Raw genomic sequence first — 17,842 nt, forward strand, 5'->3', positions numbered from 1 at the left:
TTTTAAATCTAAGGAAAATTACGTTACACGAAAATATTTTTCAAAATTCTCTTTCAATCTCACTTTAAAGTTGAAATGTTCATACAATTCTCAAAATCATCTACTCAAAATTCAATTATTTTAAAAAGTATTTCAAAAAATTTTCTTAGTCTATCCCCTACCTCCACCCCGCCCCACCTCCTACCCCACCCCTATCTCTACCCCACCCCTACCCCTACCCCCACCCCATTCCACTCCACTCTTAAAATTTAATTATTTTAAGAAGTATTTCAAAAATTTTTTTTAGCCCATCCCCCCTACCCCTACCCTTATCAGCCCCCCTTTCCAAAAACAATATGTACATTTTATTAAAAAAATCAAACTTTTCTCTTACCCCATACCCCTACCCTCCCCCCCTTTCCAGCCCCCTCTCCCATCCCTCCCCCCTCCCAACAACCTCAAAAAAAATTCAAATTTATTTTTAAAATTTTCAAAAAAATTTTCTTTCCCCTCCCCCTCCCCCCAGTTCCTACTAACCCCCCTCTTCCCTCGGCCAATTTTTTTTTAAAAAAATTTTAACAAAAAAAAAAATTCAAAACTTTTTCTTACTCCACCCCTAATATCTATTTTGACACCCCCACCCACCCACCTACCAACCCCCTTCCCCAAAAAAATTTTAATTTTTTAATTTATTTTTTAAAAAAGGATTTTAAAATGTATTTTTACGCTTTAACTAAACACTAAAATGTATTTTTTAAAAAATATTTTTTCATTCACCAATCAAATACTAGAAAATATTTTTTGAAAAATATTTTCATCCACCAACCAAATATAAGAAAACAAGTAAGAAATCAACTTATTTTCCAGGAAAACATTTTCTAACACACCCTATATTTAAGACATTAATTTGACGTATAAATATTTTAAGACATAATATTCTAAAACTGTATGAACTTCTTAGACATAATGTTCTAAAACTGAACTTATAAATTTAGTTTTCGAACTTTACAAGCCATAAGTTCAATTGGTGTGAGGTATTAGTTAATACTTTGATTATTTATCCATCATTTACATTATAGTGATGAGATAAGTTCTCATATATATAGTGGGATAACTAATCTCGGAATTAATTATCTTGAAATTACTCTTTCCCAATCAAACAACGTCGTTTGGTCTGAGATATAAGGGATAAATAGTTTCGGAATAAAATGAAAGATTATTTTATTTCATGTTTGGTTGGAGGTATTAGTTAATACCGAGATAACTTATCCCACTATTTACACCATAGTGATGGGAGAAGTTATTACATATGGATGATGCGATAAGTGATTCCGGTAATCCTGAGATTAATTATTCCGGGATAACTATTTTCCAATAAAACGACAAGGTATAATGTTCTAAAACTAAACTTATACCTATAACTTATAGGGCATAAACCATGTTTAGCTATGTTTTTTTTTTCATTTGCCTTGCGAATTTTTATAATATTAGAGGTACTTTTGTTCGTATTTTTATTGCTTAAGGTGTTGAAGGACAAAATTAAAGACTACGAATTTGAGATGTAAAAATTAAGCTGAAGTCCATAATTAGCTAAATAGCAATAATCTAAAAAAATTAAATGAAATAGCAAAAAAATAAATATTTTAGTGGCTCCTTTTATTTTTCTCTCTTTCTCTTTCTTATATTTCTAGCCTTTTTTTTTTTTTTTCATTTTTCTCATTTCTTTTTTTTTTAATTTTTTTTTTTTATATCTCTGTAGGGATCAACTAATACGTAACGTTAGGAATACAATGATCCTTAACAAAGGGAGAATCTAATATATTAGTAACCAATGAGTGGTAATCAAGTTTGCCACTTTGTACCATGTTTTTAACAATAACATTCTTTTTTTAATATTTTAAATTTCAAATTTTAAAAATCAGAGACAACTGCAGAATTTTTATTTATTTTTTGAAAAAAAAAAATAGATAACTTTTCTTGTCTCTAATTTTCTAATTGACCAAGGAGGATCACCTCTATTGAATGGGCATATTATATCTATTCTCTCCGTTCGGTTTTACTTGTCACTAATTTTCTAATTAAATTTTTACTTTTCTTGTCATTTTTAACGTATCAAGAAAAGACAATTTTTTTTTCTTATTTTGCCATTAGAATTAATTTTTTTTTTTCAAATTAATTTCAAAACATAATGTAAACATCATTTAATGAGGTACTGTAATAAAATGGTCGTGTTATTAAATTATTTTTCTTAATAAATATGTCAAGTAAAATCGATCGAAAAGAGTATTTACTTTCAATTTCACAAAGAGAATATTTCTTTTTTTTTCTTTAAACTAAAGAAAAAGAAAGAGAATATTTCTTTTTTTTTCTTTAAAATAAAGAAAAAGAAAGAGAATACACCAACCCCCCTAAACCTATCTCCCCAACTTACTTTAGCACTTAAACTAATCTTCTATTAATTTACCCCCTTAACATCTTTATAGTGAATTTATTTCCCGCCTTATGCTGACGTGACATTTTCTTTAAAAAATGCCTGAACAGTATTTTTTTTTAAAACTAATATATATATATATATATATATATATATATATATATAAAAAACCCCCCCCTTCTCCCCCCCCCCCCCCCCCCCCCCCCCCCCCAACTTCTCCTTAGCCAACACCCCCACCCCACTTCTCCTCCAATTGTGAAATTTGTCACCCTCACCTTTAATTTATCCTCCTTCGACCTTTTGGATCAATAAAAAAGAAATGAAATTGAATTTGAAAATTAAAAAATCTACATGGTTTGAATGTTTGGTTGTTGATTTTAGAGAATTTGGTGTTGATTTGATCGAATTTTTCATGTGGATTGAGTTTTTTATCACTATTTTATGATATTTTTTTATGGTGGTAATTAAAATTTTCAAGTGGATTGAGTTTTTCAGCAAAAATTCGCCGGAATTTTCGCTAAAAAACCTAGCAGGTGTGGTTGTGTGGGGGTGGACGGAGGTGGATGGGGGTATGTTTAGGTGTGGGAGTGTAGGGGTGGATGGGGGCGTGTGTGCAGGAGGGGGAAAGGGTGGGGGGTGGGAGGGGTTATGAAGAAGATGAAAAATGGGGGGTGGAGTATTTTTTTAATTTAAAATATTTTATATATTTTAAAATATATATGTATATATATATATATATATATAAAAATATTTAAAAAATATTTTATTTACGTGGCTATGACATGACGGTGATCTGGCGCTGATGTGTCAGCGAGTGTGATGCACTCTCCCTCTCCCTCTCCCTCGTGAGAGTGGTATTATATATTAAGGGGGAAAATTAATTCACTATAAAGATGTTAAGGGGGTAAATAATTATTCGTAAAGTTTAAGTGCTAAACTAAATTGTCGGGATAAGTTCAGAGGGGTTTTAATGTATTATCTCAAAAAGAAAAGAAGAGATTGAACAATTGCGTCATAAACAGGCCAAGTTAGAAAGGACAAAAGCTCCCGTTGGGGCCGAAACTAAAATTTGAAGTTTATAAATGTTTAGAATTACTCATTATCTGTATTGATAAAACATACATGTACTCAATAAAATAGTCGAATGTGCGCAACTTGACCCTTCACCGTCATAAAAAGGGGTGTCCAATTCTTTATCCCTTCGTCCCTCTCCGCAACAACATAACCAATATAGTTCCACAAGTGGAATCTGAAAAGGTTGAAATCTTACCCATATGTTTGTGAGTAGGGCTGAGCATAAAATATCAAAAACCAAATTACCGAACCAAACCAAAAAATTTGATATTCGGTATTCAGTAATTCGATATTTGGTATGGTATTTGAGAGTAAGATTTCAATACTTCGGTATTGGATTTTCAATTTTTTTTTTATATATATATATATATATATATATAATACGATACGTCTAACCAACCCAATAGACAATAGTATTAGTCATCCCAAAGAATCTCTTGACCTTTGTAATATATTCGTAAAAAGCAACAAAAGGAATGCTAAATAGGGTTTTTATTAAATATAATCTTTGATGTTTAAACATACATTTGCACATCTCCAATTTTAATATGATATTACCAAAAATCGAACCGAATCGAAGTTTAATTTATCGATTACCGAATTACTGAACCGATGTTTATAAGTATGGTATGTGGTATCTACATTCAAATACCGACAACCTAATTACCGAACCCGAACTTTGAAAATACCGAATCGAATACCGAACGCCCACCCCTATTTGCGAGGCAAAGAGATTGTTTTCAATGAATCTTCGACTTTCTCAAAACATGGTTTGAAAGAAAAGAGTAAAAAATTATGATGACCATATCGAAGTAAAGGAAATAATAGTGTAATACAACGATGACACATACCTAGTATATTCCCACAACGATGACACTCAAATGAAGTAGAGAAGCTATTTCCAATAGACCTTCAACTCAGGTTAAATAACAGTATAACAAGCAGAATAGTAATAACATTGAAGAATAAAAAACTTTTAACAAAAAATAAAAAGGAACTTCTGCACTTTAGAAGTTGAGCTAACAAATTCCTTTAGAAGAACATTTCAAAGTAATTAAAGGGCAGCCTGGTGCATTAAGGCTTCCGCTATGCACGGGATCCGAAAAAGGGCGGACCATAGTGTATTATACGTAGCCTTACCCTGCATTTCTACGAGAAACGGTTGTTTCCATGGCATGAAATGAGATGCAAAACAAGAAAACATAAAGAAGCCCAACATTCCAAAAAGAATTTGTTTTTCCTAACTGGGATCATTCAGTTGTTAATACATAAAACCAAATCAAAACAAAGGGCACACTAGAGTGGCCTACAAGGTGAATGACAACAATTATACATAAAAACCAAGCCACCTGACACTTTCGAGAGATCGTTAGTAGTTCCGAATAAGACAGACGAAGACCTCCTACTTTCCTCCGAGACGAAAGAAGACAAAGGGATATTAACGGGGGGATGTTACAACGGGAATTGTGACGAGCCATATCGTTGGTTGGTCCTACTACAGTTGATCACAATATCGAGCAGGCCTTTTGAGATTTCCCCTTCTTTTTCTTCGTCTTGGGAGGCTGGAGGACGACCTTAATGGCAGCATCAAAGACTGCTTTCACATTCTGCAACACGGACACATTCAACCAAATGCTTCGATAAAAGTACACGATAAAGCTATCCGATGCAAGAAATGGATGCAGTAGGGAAAACATACCTGCTGTGTTTTTGAACTACATTCAACGTAAGATGGTGCACCGATTGTTTTCCTTAGCTCCTCGCCCTTAAGTGTTAAATACGACATATCAAATGAATTCTGTGGGATACAATCAAAAAGAGGAAGGGTGCTGGTTATCCTTACCTGAGCAGTAGTAATTGGCACAGCACCAGGATGGTCTACGAAGAATTGCTTGTCATCCCGAAGATCTGAGTACAATACAGGAGGTAAAGTCGGCTAATTAGGCCTTTGATAATAGGAAAACAACAACTATAGACATATAAAACAGATGAATAAACACTCCCAAGATCCAGTGTCCAATGAAACAATGTAGATTACCACTGATTGATGCTAATAACAAAAGATGAGATATAGAACGTACGGAGAAACTGTACTATAACATAATTCCACATGTTTCTTTTGTTTTTTGAGCAAGTCACATTTCCACATGTTATAATGAGTAACAAAATAGTTACTCAACACAGCTTGATAAACAAGCTTTTAAAATCCACTGTTTCAACTCTATCAAAGTGACATTAACGAAAAAAGAAACAAACGTGGGAAGAAACACACATCTACCAGCCATCAACCATTCCACAACTTCAATGCCCAGATGACCGACCATACCATTCTATTACCTCTTCAGCAGTTTCGTAAAATCTGTTATCTTAAAAGGAAAAGAGTTCCTTCTACTTCAAGTACAGAAGAAATCTTTACACGCTTCTACCAGTAACAACCTAAGCACGATCAAGTTATGTTTGTGCTACGGTAGCCTTATAGTACCAATGTCATTTAGCACCTAAGTTGCTCGGACTCGGGTGCGGGTGGTCCAATACAGGTGCGGATCTAGAGGTTGGATCCTTCACGACTTAAACTTTAAGATTCGGGAGTAAAGATCAAGGTATGGATATGGGTGTCGATATTCGGCTAAAAATATTTCAATTATCTAAACATAGAATTAAATGTCTAACTTATGAGACACTATGTGGAAAACTTACAAGGTATAACGAGGAAAAGATATTGATCAAGAGGAGAAGAATCCCAGATAGTGATATAAGGAAAGGAAATGACAGAGATACAATGTACACCTTTTCTTCAACTTCATCATAGCTTTTGTTTTGAACAGAGATAATTGTATCTGTCCTGAATTTCCCCATTGATTTTGGTCAAAGTACCCAAAATCCGTTGACCAAGTCCAGTAAGGGTCCCACACGGCCACACCCATGTCGTGTCAACGTGGATGTGACACTGAAAACGAAGAGTCCGAGCAACTTCATTTAACACTTGCGTATCTTCTTTGGGGCATTGAGAATTTACAAGTACTAAATAAATATCAAGATTGCAGACACTATTGATTGTCACCTCATGCAGATCTATGAAACAAACTGCAGATTAGATCGTGCTTAAATGAAAGCCTCACCAAGTTTTGTTCCAACAAGAACTATTGGGACACCAGGAGCATAGTGCTTCAACTCAGGAATCCACTGAAAACAATCAAATAACATAGTAAATTTTTCATGTACCGACAACGGATAGAAAGAATAGTGAATGAAGAGAAACACTTCTTAACATATTATCATTACTATCTATTGTTATCGTATTCATCAATTTTTACTACTATTATTGTTTCTTTTACTTTGGCTATATTGACTATTTCTGTTGTCACTCTATTAGTAAATAATAGAGCTCTAGTATTATTGGTTCTCTTATCTGCTATTGACATCTTTATTGGCAGCGTACATGCTATTTATTTTGATGTTTGTGACTTGTAATGGCACTATCTAAATGTAATGGCTCCATGTTAATGACTAAAATGCAGTGCTTTTTCTTTTTTTCATTTTGTAAGACAAGTTTATTAGTAATACTACTGCAGTACAATGATACCTCTCTTACCCTACTGGTCCCTTCCCTGGAACCTGCACATAGCGGGAGCTTCAGTGCACTGGGCTGCCCGCAAAGGAAGGGGTAAAGGTCTGCGTACGTAAATGAAGAGAAACACATAATGAAACACCCACCTTCTTGGAGACATTCTCATAGCTGGCTTTACTAATGAGAGAGAATGCCAAAATGAAAACATCGGCCCCACGGTAACTCAGGGGTCTTAACCTATTGTAGTCCTCCTGTCCTGTTATACATTTAATCAAGTTAGACTCATAACTATTTGGACAGCGTATAGTTGGCATAATTATAGATATATATGCATTGGAATACATTACATGTAACGGTTATCGGAAGTTTCAAACATTAAATGTTGAGCAAATAAATAATTACCAGCAGTATCCCACAACCCTAGGTTGACAGTGGCTCCATTGACAACCACATTTGCGCTGAAATTGTCGAACACGGTGGGCACATAGTCCTGTCAAACAATTACATGAATGAGGTAGAAGCAAGTGAATTTAAATTCTTTTTGATAAGTAGAAATTGTTCACAAATTTGGGAAAGATGAACCGAATCCTTTGAAGCATTGTAATTCGAGCCAGAATTAAGAAAAGAAAAAGATTCCGTGCATGTGAAGTGAATTAACTTTTTTCCTAAAATACCATCAAAGATGTAAGTGCAGCGAAGAGCAAACACCAAACAGTCGGAGATGTAAATGTCACCAAGTTCATATCAAAGTAAATTCGATGTCTTCTCTTCCTTACCTTTAAGACTATATATAACTACTTGATTAAAGAGGAACACGTGATGAATCTATTAAAGACAAACATCGATATGCTTATAAATGTAGCATAAAGAAAATAAACATGTACACCAAGAAATAGTTTTGTAAAAATATCAAAAAAAGGTACAGTTTAGCGCGCAACAAGATATTAAAGCGACAGATATGTAAAGTTGTCACCAAGCAATTTTATCCAAAACATTGAAGCAGGGTGGGTCACATTAGCCCCGACAGATATGAAGCAAACAAGTCTGGCTTTTAAGTGGAGAAGGGTAAAGGGCAATCATCAACCAGGTTTCGAGAAAGGAAACACAAACAAATCATGTGAGCCACAAAATTTTCCGAAAGGATCAACAAAACGTATAAAAAAATATAACGTAAACAAAGAAAATTGTCCAAATGATCAACACAAGCCTACAACAAGATATTAATACAGATAGACCTTCAATAAACAAACAAATCAAAACAGACAACAGGAACCTGTTGACATGCCTAAGCAAAAAATCTGAGACGCCAGTAACTTCTTTTAGACGGGCTAAGAAGAAATGCACTTTTTAACGTGATTGTTATCGATATATATATATTCATGAGCAAGTCCTGAAAGAATCAAATTTATATAGCAAAAAGAATTAGCAGGGAAAAGACACAAGAGGGAGAAAACAATTACACAAGGTCCTTCCCTGTCCCACTCTCAAATCCTCCACACTGACAGGTAATTACACATTATTGCAGCCACAGTATTACGATTTACGGCTGACAAAAGGAAAACAGAGAAAAAGAAAGGAAGATAAAATAAGCTGCCTTTTAGGGTGTGTTCGGTGTGGAGGAAAGAAAATGTTTTCCAATTTTCCCATATTTGGTTGGGTCAAAATTTTTAAAAACTGTTTCTCTAGGAAAACAAGTTGCTTAAAAATGAGGAAAGTGGCTTTTCCACATTAATTGTGTTCTCCCCACCTACCACCCCTACCCCCAACACCCTGTAGCTCCCATTCCATCACCAACACCCCCTACCCCTACCCCTACCCCTACCTCTCAAAGTATTTGTCTAGATTACATATAAATGTCCTAGGGATAATATTTTCTAGCTTACGTTCCGAAAACACACCAAAAAAGTAAGATATCCACTATTTTTCCTACAAAATATTTTCCATGGAAAACATCTTCCTTCATACCGAACGGCAAACACACCCTAAAAAGAAAAAAATAGTTTAAGGAAAATGTGTTTCTGAAAAATATTTTACCTTGGATAATAGTTTGATGTAAAAGCAGGAGACATACGGAAATTAAAAGGTACACAAATAGAGTCTTGATTCACAATAATGTACAAGATTTTATCAACAAAATGACTTCTTTTACCTCAGCATTCTCAGCAAATCAAGCTAAACAAACAGGAGTGATAAAAAAAAAAACATTTCTACACAAAATAAACAAACTGAAAATTGCCAATTTTTAACGTTTATGTATATACAATAAATGCTGAACCCCCCTTGGTGAAAATCCTACTTCCGCCACCGATTACAAGGTACACAAATAGAGTCTTGATTGACAATAATTTACAAGATTTTATCAACAAAATGACATCTTATTTTTTTAAACTGGGAACTACAAAATGACATCTTTTCCCTCAGAAAAAATCCAGCAAAACAAGCTAAAAAAACAAGAGAAATAAAAAAAAAAACATTTCCCCTCATTACCAAACCACACCCTCAAAGGGAAAACACCCCTCAACAGGGACGAAGCTAGGGGGGCGGAATGGGGTTCATCCGAATCCACTTCTCCTGAAAATCGTCAATATTAAATTTTTATGTATGTACAGTAGATGTCGAAACCCCCCTTGGACTGATTACAAGGTACACAAAAAGAGTCTCGATTGACAATACTGCACAACATTTTATCAACAAAATGACATTCTTTTTCCTCAACATTTTCAGCAAATCATGAAAAAATCATTTCCCCTCATTACCAAACACACCCTCAGCAGGGGCAGAGCTAGGGTGGCAGAAGGGGTTCCTCTGAGTCCCCTTCACCTAAAAAATCATCAATTTTTTAATTTTTTTCGTATATAAGATATATAGTAGATCTCGAACCCCCTGACTTGATAACATGGTACAAAAATAGAGTCTTGATTGACAATAATGTAAAAGATTTTATCAACAAAATGTCATGTTATCAAGCTCCCTATATTCAGTAGATGTTGAACCCCCTTGTGAAAATCCTACTTCTGCCACCAATTACGAGGCATACAAATAGAGACTTGATTGACAATAATGTACAACATTTTATTAACAAAAAAATGGCATCTTTTTCCTCAACATTTTCAATCGCACCAAACATATCCACCTCACTATCAAACACACCCTCAAAACCAAAACTAAAACAACATGAAACAAACAAATGTGGTTAATGAACAAACCATATGGAAAGTGTTCACCTGAACCCCTTCGCCTGAAAATTGTCAACTTCTTACTTTTACGTATATACAGTGGATGTCGAACCCCCTTCATGAAAATCCTACTTCCGCCACCGATTACAAGATACGCAAATAGAGTCTTGATTGACAATAATGCACAACACTCTACCAACAAATAATGACATCTTTTTCTTCAACAGTTTGTTTTCTATCATACCAAACACACCCTTAAAAAAACAATAACCAAACCAAACAACATGAAACAAACAAAAGTGATTAATGAACAAACTATAGGGAAAGCGTTCACCTGAACCCCTTCGCCTGAAAATTGTCAACTTTTTATTTTTACGTATATACAATAAATGTCAAACCCCTTTCAACTTCCACCACGGATTACAAGATACACAAATAGAGTCTTGATTGACAATAATGCACAACATCTTATCGACAAAATCACTTCTTTTCCTCAACATTTTATTTTCCCTCATTACCAAACACACCCTCAAATAAATTGAAACAACATGAAACAAACAATCAAAAGGGGTTAATGAGCAAACCATAGGGAAAGTGTTCACCCGAACCCCCTTTTGCCCGAAAATTGTCAACTTTTTATTTTTACGTATATACCGTAGATGTCGAACCCCCTTCATGAAAATCCTACTTCCGCCACGTATTACAAGATACAAAAATAGAGTCTTGATTCACAATAATGCACAACACTCTACCAACAAATAATGACACTCTATCAACAAATAATGACATGTTTTTCTTCAACATTTTTATTTTCTATCATACCAAACACACCCTTAAACAAATAATAACCAAACCAAAAAACATGAAACAAACAAACAAAAGGGGTAGGGGTTAATGAAACAAACCGTAGGGAAAGTATTGCTTGTGTAAGAAATCAATAAACAAGTCTTGCCAACAGCACCATCACCCACTGTAACACACTTAATAAACCTGGAAGCACTCATAATTCTCCTCTTCTTCTTGTTGTTGTAGGGGGATAAAACGGTAAACTAACAATGACCCACTTCTTATCAGATCTTCTTTAGAAGACCTGATCAATAAAACAAACAATGTAATGCTTCCTTTCAATACCCCATCTGCAAAAAAAATCAAGAAAATCCAAAAAGTTTGTAACTTTATTACTATATTGAAAAAAAAAAAATGTGAAATCAAGAATGGGATTTTTAGGGAAAAAGGGAAAATGGGTATGTGTAAATTTAGATCTAGAGAGAGAAAATGGTGGAAAAAATTAGAGGTAAAGAGAGAGAAAGGGAAAAACTATAAACGGTCTACCTTTTTTGTTGCCTGAAAATACTGCTGTTGAATAGGTTGTTGCCTGAAAAAAAAAAACTATGTATGTTTGTGTGTGAGACAAAGGGATGAAGAAGAGAAGTGTTTTTGTATTTGCTTGTGAGACCACAACACTTTTCTCGCAATACATGATAGTGCTTGTGTTTGTGGAGGGTAGGAATGTCATTTTGATATATTTGAACGGTTATATTTTTTCGAGTTCCACGTGTCAATTGTTAGTTGTTTTCTTTTCTTTATCTGAATATGTTTATGTTCGTGTTTGTGGGGGTTATTTTTTACGAGTTTTATATGTCAGTTGTTAGTTGTTAGTTGTTTTTTTCTTTACCTAAACTATCAACGTATATGATTGTGTTTGTGTTTGTGCAGGGTAGAAATATCATTTTTATATGAGATAATGGTTTAAAATACATATGAACGGTTATTTTATTTTATTTTATTGTAAATTTTACATATTAATTGTTAGTTTCTTTATCTGAACTATCAGTGTACATGATTGTGTTTGATGAGGATAGCTATTTCATTTTGAATAACGATTTAAAATACACCTGAATGATTATTTTTTTGTGAGTTTTACATGTCAGTTGCTAGTTGTTTTGTTTTCTTTACCTGGATTATCAATGTACATGATTGTGTTTATGTTTATTTTTGTGGAGGGTAGAAATATCATTTTCGTATGAGATAACGGTTTAAAATACATTCGATTATTTTTTTGCGAGTTTCACATGTCAATTGTTAGTTGGTTTCTTTTCTTAGCCTGAACTATTAGCGACTATGTATTAATACATGCATAGTTAAGTAGATGATGATAATTTAGTAGGAAAAAAGAATAATATATATAATTGGCCTACACAGATTCAAGGTGCCTTTTCATATAAAGATGGCAATAGTTTAGATGGGAAAAGAAATAACGAATAGCTGGCTAAGCCAGCTTCGAGGTGAGTCTTCATACATATAGATGATAATAGTTCAGATGGAGAAAAAAAAAAGAAAAAAAAAAGGATAATTTGACCTAGACATGTTCGAGGTGTATTCTTGTGCATAGGTGATAATAATTTATCTCAACAATCATTTTTCAAGTAGTTTCACATCTTAATTGTCTTTATTTAGGCATTAAAATATATATAGTTGAGTAAATGGTGATAGTTCAATAGAAAAAGGAAATCACGGATAAGCTGATCTAGACAACTTTAAAATGCATTTTCATACATAAATGATGATAGTTAAGGTGTGAAACTAAACAACATATAGTTGACCTAGATAACTTCAAAATATATTTTTATACATAGATGATAATAGTTCAGGTGCCAGTTTAGGAGGCTAGTGATACAATTGACCAAAAAAAAAAAAAAAATTGGCTTAGAGATTTTCGAGGTGTGTTTTCATACATAATTGATACTAATTCACAAGGGAAAAAAGAAACACAAATAGTTGATTTAGACATCTTTGAGGTGCGTTTCAAAATATAGGTGATGATAGCTCATTTGAGAAAAAAGAACAAATAATAAGTCTAGATAACCACGAGGTGTGTTAGAAAATATAAATGGACCAACAACAGTGATGGCGCAGTGAAAAGGGGCTGGTCCAACTTACTCAAAGGTCGAGGGTTCGATCCTGGATATAGACAAACACTCTGTTGGGAGCTCTCCCCCCAAATGGAGCTCGATGCGGAGCGAATTAGAATATAGTCGAACTCCTAAAAAGCAGATATCGGACACCGAATAGTTTAAACTAAAAAAAAGAAAAGAAAATATAAATGGTTATAGTTCATGCATAAAAAATAATTATCAATAATTCAGATACGAAAAAGTAACAAATAAAAATTGAAGTGTGAATTCATAAGAAATTAATAGTTCAAATATGTTTTGATCATTATCTCTTTTCTTTATTTAAAAAAAAAAAAAAGAAGAAACAGGATATTTGAAATTTAAAGTGGTGTTTGCATTTGTAATGAATGTGAAATACGAAAAATCAGTCAAAATCACCTTTTTAAGCTTGAAACTTATCTTCCAAATCTTTTTTTTTTTCAAAAATCATTTCAACATATATGTATAGGATAAAAAATAGCTTTAATACGTGGACAAATAATAATCATGACACATATCGTCAGCTAGACAATATTAAATGGCAAATCATAACTTTTACAGGTCTGCTCAAGCATATTCGTAATTTAAGATAAAAATTAAATGAAGATCTTAAAATTTTAAGAAAAAATAATTTTTTTTTAATAAGTTTTATTTTTAAAATTATATAATCAATTTTTTCTAGTTATTTTCTTATAAGTAATAATATAATATTATAATTAATATATTTAATCTTTCTTGAGACATAGTAATATTCTAGATATACGAACTTCTTCTAATAATTCTTTCTTTTTTATATAAAAAATTATTTTTTTATAAATAATATTTAATTCTTTTAGAAAAAATTATTTATATTATTATAAAAAATAAGGTCCCTCAAATTTTGGGCCTAAACTAACCGCCAATTTTTTTTTATAAGATAAAGCCGCCCCAGGTTTCATACACCACGACAAGAACTTAGCCTGAGGAAAGTTAGCTAACTCACTCTAGACGTTGAATGTTACTTATTTGTCTTTTTATGATATTTAATTAGACATTAATTAGGATTTTAATGCATAGTAATCAGTTATTGGAGCTATACCCTGACCACTTTGGCTCCATCAATCGTAGTATTATTTACGGCTTGCATCATTTTTATTTTATTTTATAATATTATAGGTTATTCTTGCTATGTCTGATCAAATCACTCTCTCTTGTTCTTAAGATCGCATTAACAAATTTAAATTTATCTTTTTGGGGGGATAAAAACATATATTGTTTAAGAATAAATAAGACTTAAAATTAGGATAATAAATATATAGCAATATTTATGTTATGTGATACAGAAATTTCTCATTAAATATAAAACCAGAAGTTAAAGTCTTTTTCTAACAAATCAAAAAACAATGTAACTACACAAATTAAAATGAATATTATTCTATTCTGACTTTAATTCAAACTAGTTGAACTTGTGACATTTCACGATTGCATGCAATAATTATTTCTTCACATGAAAGTGTCAACTGAATTAAAGAGAATCTTGGCAACCATTGCTTTAAAGAGACAGTAGGTATTTACAAATATTTTTATCATTAATTGGAGATTTTAAATTTGAATCTTAAATACGAAATTTTTTTTGTTAGGAGCGCTAATTTTTTTTTAAATGAATTTTATGAGGTGTAAATTTGAATTAGTCAGAAAATATTTCCCCCTTAAATGAACTTTATGCAGTGTAAGTCCGAATTAATTGGGAGCGCTTCCCCTTTAAATGAACATTATACAAAGTAACTTTAAATTAATCGAGGATAATATATTTTGACTGCTGAATAAAAAACCCTAAAAAAGTATTTAACAAAAAACTTCCATTTCATGTGATCATTTATTTATTCGATTGGAATAATATTATATTTGTTAGCCATTGCTCATTATTAAAGTCCAGTGGAGGACACAATCAAATTATCATAAATAACTTTTTGTCATTTTTATATTTCTGATTGTGTAATTTGATATTGAAATAAAGTTTTAAAAAGTTTATTTTTTAAAAAAAGTGAATAATTTTTGTGGTCAAATAAGTTTCAAATATAACTATTTCTTCATGAAAAGAATTTATGTGGGGTCTCAAAGAGTTTTGGTGGGGCCAATTGGTCAATTACAGCCAATTATGAGCTTATTTTATCCATAATTTTGTGTAGTAACAATAAATACTTTAGACAAATTAGCTGCTAAGAATGGAAAAGAAAACATATCTTGGTGGCAAATTGATAGAATTGACATTTATTGACATTTGGTTCCTAAAAAAGGTGTGTATAATATACAGTTTTAGTTATTATTAATAAATAAATTTTCATATCATGGCCATTTATTTCATTTAGAACGTCACTAACTTATATATTTAATATATGTTTCTCATTTTTTTCGTCTAGAAAAATTTCTTTTTATTTACAAAAATTTACTATATACATTAAAAATAAAAAATAATAATTTTAAAGAGGTAAAGAAAAATAAAGATTAATAATGTAAGGGTAAAATAGGTATTTAAAAAAGCCAAATAGGAAAAAGGGGGGAGAATGCTTATTGTTTAAAGTTGAGGGGGGAGTTTGATTTTTAAAGTAAAGTTAAGGGGGGAAAATGATTTTCACCCAAAATATTATGGACGTTTGACGGGAGGGATAAGATATAACTAATTTCAGGATTAATTTTGGGATAAATTTATCCCATGCTTGGTCATGAGATAAAATGCATGGATAAATCATTTCGAGATTAATTATCTCGGGATTATAGTATTATTTTATTTCCACTTTAAGAGTGGGATAACTAATCTCGTGATAAACTTGTGTTCCAATTAAACGACCCTTACGTGATTTTTTTTCCGTCTATTTTAGTCGTAGTGGACAAACTTATCTGATGATTGGAAATGACAGGTATTTCAGGAAATTAATCTAGAATCATGCAAGCTAGTCCGGGCATGACAATAATAAAAAAATAAAAATAAAAACGCAATATTTTACCTTTAATAGAATTATTCGAATGAGTTCTGAAAATAACTTTTTCCATCAAGAATTATTTTTATCCCTTTATTAGTTAATTTATCCTTTAAAAATTTAAATTAATCGGACAATGAAGCTCTCACAAGATGGATGATTAGTGAAAATATTAATTAATCATTTGATATTATCTATCTAATCATATGCTCGAGCAAGTTGTAGTAGTGGAGTGTTCTGGATTGACCAAAGCAAACAATTCTAAATTCCTTGAGATAAAAATATTTATTATGTTGAGGATGTATCGAAAATAATTATTAGTGTCAAATTATATTATTCTCGAAATCGTTAATGAAAATTTTATATTTGCCTAACTATGATTTCCTAATTACAAAATAAAAATTTTGATTAACTGAGTTTGTATCTCATGAAAGTTATTAAAGGGAAAGAGCTCCCTCCCAAAATATATAACTACATTCAATTGACAATTCGATTAGAGCAGAGTTAGCCAGCGATCATGAATATGATAGAATTCAGTAATTTTGATTAAATTTAATATTTTATTAAAAAAATTATTTAATATTACATAAATTTTTTATCAGAAATCTATTTTAAGATCTAAAATCTATAACCTCAAATTTTAACTCTGCTTCTGAATCAGAATTATGAATTGTATTGAATGAACAAATGAAACAAACTTAATTATAGCTATCATTAAATGTGTAGTGTTGTTCTTTGTTGGGATTTGTCACTCTCTATGCACACGTTGACCTATTTATGGTTATGGATGTAGGGTAATTTGTTGGGTTGTCAATAACATTAGCCCATGTTATGGTATTGGTGAAAATATAGGGCAAACAAACTAAATTTTGATATTTTGGAGTTTGAATTTATGATTTATCGAGATACATATAGCTCCCGATATCTTTAACGAAGATAGATTTTTTCTTTATAAAAATACATAATTAGCTTTCGATATATTTTTTTCGATTCTGGATCTGTTGATGTACATGATACGTATAACAACAATACATTTTTTTTTTATTTTTGGTTTGTCAAGATATATAATTATGATACATCCAAAGAAGATCATAATTAGTTGAAATTTTTTTAATTACTTTGTAAGGGTGAGACTTTGTGTAAATATAATAAGTTAAAATACATATTTATGTTTTTTTTCTGAAAATATATCAAAAGTAAAGACTATTTAATCAGATATATGGGAACCATGAAAAGGACTACACTCAAATCATTGAGTTCGTCAACATCAATCGGTTTAAAAACTTGTTTGATCATTTGAGAATTAACTTTTGAACTTGTCTCATTCACATCGGATAAGTAAGTGTCTAGAACGATTTTGAGAGGTTGAGAGTGCTCGAACTGTAGATAACTCAAATAACGTTCGAATTTAAAATATTCGAAATTTTATTTCATTTCATTTAATTCCTACGATCCTAGTCATGTAAATACCACGACATGTGAGAAACACAAAAATAATTACCACTAGCTTATCATATAAATTCTCAACTTTCGCATCTCATCTAAATATCCTTGATTCACACCGATAAGTGCGTGCCTAGAACGATCCATTTGAGAGGTTCAGAGTGCTCGAGCATTAGTAAATAACTTAAATAACAGTCAAATTTAAAATATTAGGAATTCCATTCAATTTCATTGAATCCCTACGATCCTAATCATATAACTACTATAACATGCAAAAATCA

The 17,842-nt window shown here is 31.9% G+C and overlaps 1 protein-coding gene across 1 annotated transcript; it reads right to left on the minus strand.

The window, feature by feature from the left end:
* Positions 1-4,702: 4,702 nt before the first annotated feature.
* LOC107868196 (rac-like GTP-binding protein RHO1) lies at positions 4,703-11,722 on the minus strand. Its single transcript, XM_047410773.1, has 8 exons — positions 11,561-11,722; positions 11,134-11,364; positions 7,455-7,542; positions 7,199-7,308; positions 6,604-6,667; positions 5,328-5,392; positions 5,184-5,249; positions 4,703-5,091 (listed from the first exon to the last, which is right to left on the minus strand). Exons 2-8 carry the CDS (start codon positions 11,230-11,232, stop codon positions 4,990-4,992), a joined length of 594 nt encoding a protein of 197 aa, XP_047266729.1. The 5' UTR covers positions 11,233-11,364; positions 11,561-11,722; the 3' UTR covers positions 4,703-4,989.
* Between the last annotated feature and the right edge of the window lie 6,120 nt (positions 11,723-17,842).

Source organism: Capsicum annuum, chromosome 4 (assembly GCF_002878395.1).
Source record: "Capsicum annuum cultivar UCD-10X-F1 chromosome 4, UCD10Xv1.1, whole genome shotgun sequence".
In the NCBI taxonomy this organism is placed as follows: Eukaryota; Viridiplantae; Streptophyta; class Magnoliopsida; order Solanales; family Solanaceae; genus Capsicum; species Capsicum annuum.

Excerpts from the sequence above, each read along its gene's own strand:
- LOC107868196 (XM_047410773.1), bottom strand. The coding sequence starts at position 11,232 with ATGAGTGCTTCCAGGTTTATTAAGTGTGTTACAGTGGGTGATGGTGCT. Across the intron at positions 7,309-7,454 it reads AGGGTTGTGGGATACTGCTG|GACAGGAGGACTACAATAGG; the intron begins GTAATTATTTAT and ends AATGTATAACAG. Across the intron at positions 5,250-5,327 it reads TGCCAATTACTACTGCTCAG|GGCGAGGAGCTAAGGAAAAC; the intron begins GTAAGGATAACC and ends TTAACACTTAAG.